At 44.9% G+C, this 11,047-nt stretch overlaps 1 protein-coding gene across 1 annotated transcript; it reads left to right on the plus strand.

Moving 5' to 3' along the window:
• The first annotated feature begins 3,386 nt into the window (after window positions 1-3,386).
• HNRNPCL1 (heterogeneous nuclear ribonucleoprotein C like 1) lies at window positions 3,387-4,403 on the plus strand. Its single transcript, XM_033229364.1, has one exon. The coding sequence runs from the start codon at window positions 3,507-3,509 to the stop codon at window positions 4,401-4,403; it is 897 nt and encodes a 298-aa protein (XP_033085255.1). The 5' UTR covers window positions 3,387-3,506.
• The last annotated feature ends 6,644 nt before the right edge of the window (window positions 4,404-11,047 follow it).

The following is an 11,047-nucleotide window of genomic DNA, read 5'->3' on the forward strand; positions in this document are numbered from 1 at the left end:
GTATTTTTAGTAGAGACAGGATTTCTCCATGTTGGTCAGGTTGGTCTTGAATGCCCAACCTCAGGTTATCCCCCCACTTCGGCCTCCCAAAGTGATGGGATTACAGGCATGAGCCACCACACCTGGATTCAGGACATTTCTGATGGCTCCATATTGATGGAACTTCAACTAATTCTCTGGTAAATTATTTTCTGTAATATCCTTATGTAAAAATGGAGAAGCTGAAATCCAGATCATTGCAGACTTAGGTGCAGAGTTGGTGGATACCAGGGCTGCCATATCCAGTTAATGCCCCAACCCAAGATATCAGCAAATCCCTGGGAGGAAGGAAAATATTTCTGAGGAGGGGTTTCACATGAAGTTCAGAAAATTCCTGTGTTTGAAGCAGGCCAAATGACATTTGGACCATTTTTAGGAAAGTATGCCTTTTTACTAAGTGAAAACACGGGGATGAGATTTGCTTTCTAAGTTAAGGTGATGCGTAAAGCTTTCTTTGGAGGGAGAGAAAACCCTGGAGTTTCCTGACCTTCCTTAACCTGAACTGCTTGGTTCCCTAGAAGCAGAAATTCATCATATTGGAACCCAAACTTACGTCAACCTTGACCTTCATGAAGCACTCAAGTGTTTCTGCTCGTCCTCCTCATGTGATGTAGAAGGTATTAAAAGTGATGAGTTTAGCCTGGGCACAGTGGTTCATGCCTGTAATCCCAGCACTTTCAGAGGCCGAGGTGGGTGGATCATCTGTGGTCAGGAGTTCCAGACCAGCCTGGGCAACATGGTGAAACTCTCTCTCTACCAAAAATACAAAAATTAGCTGTGTGTGGTGGCCTGCGCCTGTAATTGCAGCTAACCGGGAGACTGCGGCAGGAGAATCACTTGAACCAGGAGGCAGAGGTTGCAGTGACCTGAGATTGCACCATTGCACTCCAGCCTGGAAAACAAGAATGAAACTCCATCTCAAAAAAAAAAAATTAATAAATAAATACATTATAAATAAATAAATAAATAAATAAAGCTTTCAAGAAAAAAGAAATAAACTTTACCTACAAGTATCATATGAAATTGAATATCTATTAAATTTTGATGCCAACAGGCCAGGCGTGGTGGCTCACGCCTGTAATCCCAGCACTTTGGGAGGCCAAGGTGGGCAGATCATGAGGTCAGGGGATTGAGACCATCCCAGCTAACACGGTGAAACCCTGTCTTTACTAAAAATACAAAAAAATAGCCGGGTGTAGTGGCATGCACCTGTAGTCCCAGCTATTCAGGAGGCTAAGGCAGGAAAATTGCTTGAACCGGGGAGACAGAGGTTGCAGTGAGCCGAGATCGTGCCACTGCACTCCAGCCTGGTGACAGAGTGAGACTCGGTCTCAATAAATAAATAAATAAAATGAATGAATAAATAACATTATTGTGACGTGGACCAACATTTTTCAACTTGTAGACTGATGTCTTACAAAATCCTTTTCTTGTCACCTTTAACTCTCCATTTCAAATGCTACACTCTGCATAACTCTACCACTTTGTGGCCGTTTACCGATAATGGAGAAGACCACACGTGTGTGTGTGGCATCAGAACTACTGATTCCTCCTATTGATATTTAAGATATTCCATTACACAAATCTGGGTTCATACTTTTTGTTGATAGATCTTATGTCAAAAATGTAGGAGAAAAATGCCAAGCAGGAAATGCTATCACTTCTGAAGATGAATTCATATAGATGGAAATTGAGAATTTATTTTTCCACCTTTTTTTTTTTGTTTCTTGTTTGCTTGTTTGTTTTGAGACGGAGTCTCACTCTGTCACCAGGTTGGAGTGCAACAACGCGATCTTGGCTCACTGCAACCTCCTCCTCCTGGGTTCAAGCGATTCTGCCTCAGCCTCTCGAGTAGCTAGGACTATGGGTGGGCACCACCATTACCAGCTAATTTTTGTATTCTTAGTAGAGACGGGGTTTCACCATGTTGGCTAGGATGGTCTCGATTTTTTGACGTTGTGACCTGCTTGCCTTGGCCTCCCAAGGAGTGCTGGGAGTACAGGAGTGAGCCACCACTGCACCCAGCCTGTTTTTTTTTTTGAGGCAGAGTCTCACTCTATTGCCTCGGCTGCAGTGCAGTGAGGAGATCTCAGCTCACTGCAACTTCCGATCCCCTAGTTCAAGTGATTCTCCTGTCTCAGCCTCCTGAGTAGCTTGGATTACAGGCCTGTGCCACCATGCCTGGCTAATTTTTATATTTTTAGTAGAGATGGGGTTTCACTATGTTGGTCAAGATGTTCTCCGTCTTCTGACTTCGTGATCTGCCCACCTTGGCCTCCCAGAGTGCGGAATTGCAGACATGAGCCACCGCACCCGACCTATTTTTCCTGTTTTAAAAGTTGGTTAACACTTTTGTGTTTATTTTAGAATTCATATCAGAACAATTTATAGTAATATACACCCCTACTAGAGCTTGTCACAGAGTCAAAGTAGTTAATACTTTTACAAATAGTAGATATGCCTTTGGAGTGATTGATAATTTTAAAATATTATGCAAACCATGAGAATTTCTAACGTCTAGTGGAAGCACATTAAATATAGACCGTGAGTGAACAAAGTTTTGTCCTCAAAGGTTTTTTGTTTTGTGTGTGTGTGTGTGTTTTTGTGGAGACAGGGTTTCACCATGTGGGCCAGGCTGGTCTTGAACTCCTGACCTCAGATGATGCACCCGACCTGGCCTCCCCAAGTGCTGGGGTTACAGGTGTGAGCCACTTGGCCTGGCCTTGAAGGAATGAATTCTTGACTTCCACTCTATCCCTAACACTGTCAATTTCTTGATTCATGAAATGAATATGGATACCTGATAAGAATGGATATCTGGTTCAATCCATTAATCTGCGAGAGCCAAAAACCCAATCAGGATTAACTGGGTGGAACTTCAGAAATGCAATCAGATATCACTTTTTGATTGGAAGCTAGCAGTGGATACGTGGAGAGGCGTGGGTGGGAGTTGTGATTAGAAAGTCAATAAAAGCTTTTAAAGACCCACAGGAGAGACCCAAAGTCTTCAAGCCTGGAGTTACTGCTTGGTTCTTCCTGAGGTCTGAGCACCTTCTAAACTACATCCGGATCTGGTAAGTTCCTAACTTCTGTAAGGACACTCTCATCTGACCTACAGTCAGCCGGTCTGGGATGGTGACAGTGTAGCCTGTGATGGCACAGAGCTATCTATACCCTTTTTTCTTTTGTTCATATGAACAGTTTGAAGCTTTGATTTTTTTTTCTCTAAATGCAATTTTGTCTTTATTTCAAACATTTTGTTTGTGCCTTTTTTAATGTCATTTCAGAATTCTTGTTGGGGGCCGTTTTGTGAAGAGACGAAGACTGAGTCGTTGTGGCCGCATTTCCGACGTCGAGCCGCAGTTGGCTTCTCCACGTAGAACCCGGGAGTAGGAGACTTAGAATCGAAGCTCTTCTCTCTCTTGCCTCCTGTTTTGGCTTTTTGAGAAACCTTCTCATCAAACACAATGGCCAGCAACGTTACCAACAAGACAGATCCTCACTCCATGAACTCCCGTGTGTTCATTGGGAATCTCAACACTCTTGTCGTCAAGAAATCTGATGTGGAGGCAATCTTTTCGAAGTATGGCAAAGTTGCGGGCTGCTCTGTTCATAAGGGCTTTGCCTTCGTTCAATATGCTATGGAGAAAAATGCCCGCGCTGCTGTGGCGGGAGAGGATGGCCGAAGCATTGCTGGCCAGGTTGTGGATATTAACCTGGCTGCGGAGCCAAAAGCGAACCAGCGAAAAGCAGGCGTGAAACGATCAGCAGCGGAGATGTCCGGCTCCTCTTTTGACTCGGACTATGACTTTCAATGGGATTATGGTCGGATGTACCGTTTCCCAGCACGGTTCCCTCCTCCTCCTCCTATTGCTCTGGCTGGAGGGCCCTCGAAACGTCAGCGCGTGTCAGGAAACACCTCAGGAAGGCGCACAAGTGGCTTCAATTCCAAGAGTGGACAGAGGGGATCTCACAAGTCTGGAAAGGTGAAAGGAGATGACCTTCAGGCCATCAAGCAGGAGTTGACCCAGATAAAACAGAAAGTGGATTCTCTCCTGGAAAACCTGGAAAACATTGAAAAGGAACAGAGCAAAGAAGGAGTAGAGGTGAAGAACGCTACGTCAGAAGAGGAGCAGAGCAGCAGCTGCGTGAAGAAAGGTGAGGCTCACGTGAAGCTGGAGTCTGAGGGGAGCGCAGATGGCTCTGCTGACGAGCGGCCCCTACTGGACGATGCTGATAATGAAGATCGGGCGGATGAGCAGCTGGAGTTGATCAAGGGTGATGAAAAAGAGGCTGAGCAAGGAGAGGATAACAGAGACGGCGCCAATGGCCAGGATGACTCTGAAGCACATAGCGGGGTTTAGAAATCTTATCCCATTATTTGTTTACCTGTATCTTCAGCACATGCTTACTGTTCTCCTCATCCTTGTCCTTCCCATATTCATTAATTCATATTGCCCTGCACCTAGTCCCATTTTCACTTCCCTTGATGCTCCTAGTAGTTATCTTAAGTCTTGTCCTGCAATATTTTCTTGTAATTTAGATGCCTCTTTATGACTTAACAGTAAAAAGGATGTATGGTTATCAACTGTCTCCAAAATAATCTCTTGTTTTGCAGGGAGTACAATTCTTTTCATTCATACGTAAGTTCAGTAGTTGCTTCCCTAACTGCAAAAGCAATCTCATTGAGTTGAGCAGCTCCTGAAAGCAGCTTGGAGTTAGAATTATGTGTGTTACAACCCCATGTTAGTGTGCTGTGTGGGGCAGTTCAACAAAAATCTAACAGTGTATTTTTGTGAATGAGAGTTGGCATGTCAAATGCATCCTCAGGAAAATAATTAGTGTATAGTCTTAAAACTTGTTTTCTAAAGTTGATACTGTGGGTTATTTCTGTGAACACCTTGATGTTTGGGACCTTTTTTTTCCTCAAAATAAACAAGTTCTTATTAAACCAGCAATTTAAAGAAAGAAAATTCTTGGTGGGAGCAGTGACTCCTGCCTGTAACTCCAATACTATGGGAGGCCAAGGAGGGAGGATTATTTCAGCCCAGGGGTTCGAGACCAACCTGGACAACATGGCAAAACCCCATCTCTACAAAACATTTGGCCCCTGCCCTGGAAGGGGAGGCCCACAGTGCGCATGAGCAGGAGCCTCAGGGCATCGCCAGCCTGTGCCTGTCCTCATGGTGGGCAGCGGCCCTTGCTGAATTAAACTAGCTCTCACCAGTACAGACATCATATTCCCTTTTATCTAACTATGAAACTCATAGAGGCATATAACACTTGTAAATTTTTTTTTTTTTTTTTTTTTTTTTTTAGTGGAGTTTCAGCTGGGATTATAGGCACACACCACCATGCCTGGCTAATGTTTTATTTTTAGCAGAGACTTGGTTTCATCATGTTGGCTAGGCTGGTCTTGAACTCCTGACCTCAGGTGATCCTCCTGCCTCAGCCTCCCAAAGTGCTGAGATTATAGGCGTGAGCCACCACGCTGGGCCCATTCTATGGGTTTTGACAAATAGATGATGACACGTTTCCACCGTTGTAGCATCATGCAGAGTAGTTTCACTTCCTAAAAAGCCTCTCAGCTCTGCCTATTCATCCCACTGTACCCCAGTCCCTGGCATCCACTGGGCTTTCTGCTGTGCCCGCGGTCTTGCCTTTTCCAGAATGTCTCACAGGATGTCGTCTCTTCACATTGGCTTCCTTTAGCTTGTACCATAACATGCATTTAGGGATCCTCCATGTCACTTCAGAGCTTGATAACCTATTGATTAGATGAATCACTGTTTTTATCCATTCACTATTGAAGGGCATCTTGATTGCTTCCAAGTTTTGGCAATTATGAATAAAGCTGGTAAAAACATCTGTGGGCAGGTTTACTCATTTAGGTAAATATCGGCTAGGATGATGACTGGATCGTGCACTGTGGGTATTTTAGAATTTTTTTTCCTGGACAATCTCATCTGCTAGACAGACATTGCCTCTTAAAGGTTAGGGACTAAGCTGGGAGCAGTGGCTCATGTCTGGTATCCCAGCACTTTGGGAGACCAAGGCGGGAGAATCACCTGAGGTCAGGAGTTCGAGACCAGCCTGGCCAACATGTTGAAACCCCGTTTCTTTTTTTCTTTTTCTTTTCTTTTTTTTTTTTTTTAGATGGAGTCTTGCTCTCACCCAGGCTGGAGTGCAGTGGTGTGATCTTAGCTCACTGCAACCTCTGCCAACCGGGTTCAAGTGATTCTTCTGCCTCAGCCTCCTGAGTAGCTGAGGTTACAGGCACGTACCAACACACCCGGCTAATTTTTGTGTTTTTAGTAGAGATGGGGTTTCACCATCTTGACCAGGCTGGTCTTGAACTCCTGACCTCGTGACCATCCGCCTTGGTCTCCCAAAGTACTGGGAGTACAGGCGTGAGAAACCTCGACTGGCCTAGTGAAACCTCATTTCTACTAAAAATACAAAAATTAGCCGAATGTGGTGGTATGCTCCTGTAATCCCTATTTCTTGGGAGGCTGAGGCAGGAGAATCACTTGAACCTGGGAGGTGGAGGTTGCAGTGAGCCAAGATCGTGCCATTGCACTCCAGCCTGGGCGACAAAAGGAAAACTCCATCTCAAAAAAGAAAAAAAAAGGGTAGGGACTCTGTCTCTGTCACCCTGTGGTCCTACAGGTGAGCATGGAGCCTGACATGTGCTAGCGAATGCTGTTGACCACATGGCACATAGAACACTATCAGTTCACAGCCACTAATTTGTCAATTTGGGGAGGTCAGCATGAGTGGGCTACCAATTATGTAAATAAGTTGGATATGAGAGACAAAGCCATGGTGACGCTGTGGTCACTCCCTGTGTATTGTGAAGTCCAGCAATCAGAAGAAGTACATGCAGGCAAATTCATTTGTTTCTCATACATCCCTCATTCCTGCAATTAATACAGACAGAGTTCTCAACGTAAGACAATCCAATAATGCAGACAACAAATGTCTCTTCTGAACCTTCCCTCTATCCCTACCCCCTCTCCAGATAGTTCAGTTTAATATGACTTCCTAAACATCCTTATGTGTGCATAGAGATGTCTGGGTTTTTTAGTATCTTGGTTTTTTTGTATGTTTTGGGTTTTTTTTGAGATGGAGTTTCACTCTTGTTGCCCTGGCTGGAGCGCAATGGTGAGATCTCAGCTCACTGCAACCTCCACCTCCAGGGTTCAAGCAATTCTCCTGCCTCAGCCTCCAGAGCACCTGGGATTATAGGCGTGCACCACCACTCCCAGCTAATTTCATATTTTTAGTAGAGCCACTGTGCCTGGCCAGACAATGTCTGGTTTTACCTTTCCTTATAGAAATAGTGTTTTACTGTGGTATTGATCATCTCACTTTTTTCCACTTAAGTGTAAATCTTGAAGATTTGTCCTCATTCTTTTTTTTTTTTTTTTTTTTTTTTGAGACGGAGTCTTGCTCTGCCACCCAGGCTGGAGTGCAGTGGCCGGATCTCAGCTCACTGCAAGCTCCGCCTCCCGGGTTTACGCCATTCTCCTGCCTCAGCCTCCCGAGTAGCTGGGACTACAGGCGCCTGCCTCGTCGCCCGGCTAGTTTTTTGTATTTTTAAGTAGAGACAGGGTTTCATCGTATTAGCCAGGATGGTCTCGATCTCCTGACCTCGTGATCCGCCCGTCTCGGCCTCCCAAAGTGCTGGGATTACAGGCTTGAGCCACCGCGCCCGGCCGATTTGTCCTCATTCTAATTAGCTGGCATAGAGTAGTTTATAAAATGAATGTTGCACGGTTTAACCTTTGCCTGTTGATGTACATTTATTTTACTATTACAGACCATATGGTACTAAAATTCCTTGTACACACTAAAGTTTCTCTTTGGCTTCTCAAAGCTTTCCCTCCATTTATCCCATCTCTTCTGGATCAATTTTCTTGTCTCTGATAAATCATTTTCATCAGCTTATCACCAGGCTCTTCACAATCTTTCATTTTGAAAGTGAAGCAAAAGGAAAAGAAAGAAAAACTGTGCTTGCTGCCATAGGAGTCTCTAGCTAGCATTCATTTCTTCCCATTTCTAGCAGAATTTCTCTAAAGTGTTCTGGGCTGGGCACAGTGACTCACACCTGTAATACTAGTACTTTGGGAGGCCAAGGTAGGCACATTGCTTGAGCTCGGGAGTTCAAGACCAGCCTGGGCAACATGGTGAAACCCAGTCTCTAGAAAACATTAGCCAGGTGTGGTGGTGCACACCTGTAGTCCCAGCTACTTAGGGAGCTGAGACTGGAGGATGGCAGTGAGGTGAGATAGTACGACTGCACTCCAGTCTGGATGACAAACTGAGACCCCGTCTCAAAAAAAAAAAAAAAAAAAAGAATTCTGCACATTCCAATCACAATGTCTTAGTCTCTCATATATTCTCAGTATAATTTTCATTATATTCCAAATACACAGAAATGTATACTGAGTAATACATAAAACACAAAGTTACTCACGCCCAGCTTTATTGTTAACATTTTGCCACATTTGCTGCAGATTTCCCCAGATGAATCACCTTCCAGATGAATCTTCCTGGGTGACCCTCCCTTATTGCTGGAGTCTTGTCTCTTACTTTCTGCCCAGACAAAACCACTTTCTTGAATTTGTTATCTATTGGCTGAGCACGGTGGCTCATGCTTGTAATCCCAGCAGTTTGGGAGGCTGAGGCTAGAGGATCACTTGAAGTCTGGAGTTTGAGACCTGCCCAGCTAACATGGTGAAACCACATCTCTACTAAAAATACAAAAATCAAATTACATGCCTGTAATCCCAGCTACTCAGGAGACTGAGACAGGAGAATCGCTTGAATCCAGGAGGCAGAGGTTGCAATGAGCCGAAATCCCGCCTCTGCATACCAGCCTAGGCAACCAAGTGAGACTCTGTCTCAAAAAAAATAAATAAATAAGTTCTTTTTTTTTTTTTTTTTTTTTGAGACGGAGTCTTGCTCTGTCACCAGGCTGGAGTGCAGTGGCCGGATCTCAGCTCACTGCAAGCTCCGCCTCCCAGGTTTACTCCATTCTCCTGCCTCAGCCTGCCGACTAGCTGGGACTATAGGCGCCCGCCACCTCGCCCGGCTAGTTTTTTTTTTTGTATTTTTTAGTAGAGACGGGGTTTCACCGTGTTAGCCAGGATGGTCTCGATCTCCTGACCTCGTGATCCGCCCGTCTCGGCCTCCCAAAGTGCTGGGATTACAGGCTTGAGCCACCGCGCCCGGCCTAAATAAATAAGTTCTAATCAGAGACCTCACTCGCTCAAGATTACAGGCACCCACCACCACACCTGGCTAATTTTTGCATTTTTAGTAGAGACGGGGCTTCACCATGTTGACTAGGTTGGTCTCAAACTCCTGACCTGAAGTGATCTGCCCGCCTCGGCCTCTCAAAGTGTTGGTATTAGAGGCGTGAGCCACTGTGCCCAGTCGGTATTTTCTGTCTTATATAAGATGTTCCAGAAAGAAAGGCAAATATGGAAAGCTGTCTAATTCATTTCATGAGGAGCTGTAACCTGTATTTTAGAAGTGAATAAGGATATTAGAAGGAAAGTAAATTTAAAACTTATTTGGAAAAAGTTTTCTATTTCTTTTTACCTTAGTTATTTTTTATTTTTATTTTTTGAGACAGAGTCTCATTCTGTCACCCAGGCTGAAGTGCAGTGGCACCATCTCAGCTCACTGCAACCTTCACCTCCTGGGTTCAAGCGATTCTCCTGCCTCAGCCTCCTGAGTAGCTGGGATTACAGGCATCTGCCATCATCCCTGGCTAATTTTTGTGTTTTTGAAGAGACGAGGTGTCACCATGTTGGCCTGGCTGGTCTTGAACACCTGACCTCAGGTGATCCACCCAACTTGTCCTCCCAAAGTGATGGGATTACAGGCATGAGCTACCTCGCCCAGCCTTGAATGGATGAACTCTTGACTTCCACCCTATGCCTAACACTGTCAATTTCATGATTCAAGAATTTAGTATGGATATCTGATATGGATGGATATCTGACACACTCCATTCAACTGGGGAGAGCCAAAAACTCAATCAGGATTAGCTGGGTGGAGCTTCAGGAATCCAATCAGATATCACTGGTTGATTGGAAGCTAGCAGTAGATATGTGGAGGGGTGTGGGCGACAGTTGTGATTAGAAAGGTCAATAAAAGCTTCTAAAGACCCACAGGAGAGACCCAAAGTCTTCAAGCCTGGAGTTACTGCTTGGTTCTTCCTGGGGTCTGAGCACCCTGCAAACTCAGTCCACATTGGATAAGTGCCTAATTTCTGTAAGGACACTCCCATCTGACCTATAGTCAGCAGGTCTCAGATGGTGACACTGCAGCCTAAGATGGCACAGAGTTATATCCTGTTTTTTTTTTTTTATCATATGAACAATTTGGATGTTTGAATTTTTCCCTCTAAGTGCAGTTTTGCCTTCATTTCAAAAAATTGGATTGTGCTTTGGTTTATGTCATTTCATAATTGTTAATGGAAGCAGTGACTCATGCCTGTAACCCCATCACTTTGGGAGGGCAAGGTGGGAGGATCTTTTGAGCCCAGGGGTTTGAGAAAACCTGGGCAACATGGCAAAAATGCATCTCTACCAAATATTCTCTTTGAGGGGGGGATGGAGTCTCACTCTGTTGCCAAGGATGGAGTACAGTGGCATGATCTTGACTCACTGCAACCTCCGCCTCCCAGGCTCAAGCAAAGCTCAAGCCTCAGCCTCCTGAGTAGCTGGTATTACATCCGTCTGCCACCATGCTGGCTGATTTTTGTATTTTTAGCAGAAGTGGGGTTTCACCATGCTGGCCAGGTTGGTCTTGAACTCCTGACCTCATGTGATGCACCTGCCTTGGCCTCCCAAAGTGCTGGGATTACATCCGTGAGCCAATGGTGGTTGGCCTCTGCAAAAAAATTTTTAAAATCCCATCTCCATGGCCACCCTGGAGAACCTGCTGTGCCACACAATCAGACTCAACAACTTATGCCTGGAGCTGTGTCCTG

The sequence above is a fragment of the Trachypithecus francoisi genome, unplaced genomic scaffold, assembly GCF_009764315.1.
Source record: "Trachypithecus francoisi isolate TF-2019V2 unplaced genomic scaffold, Tfra_2.0 Lachesis_group12, whole genome shotgun sequence".
Lineage (NCBI taxonomy): Eukaryota > Metazoa > Chordata > Mammalia > Primates > Cercopithecidae > Trachypithecus > Trachypithecus francoisi.

What these genes read in the sequence shown, in the direction of transcription:
- HNRNPCL1 (XM_033229364.1), top strand. Translation starts at nt 3,507, where the DNA reads ATGGCCAGCAACGTTACCAACAAGACAGATCCTCACTCCATGAACTCC.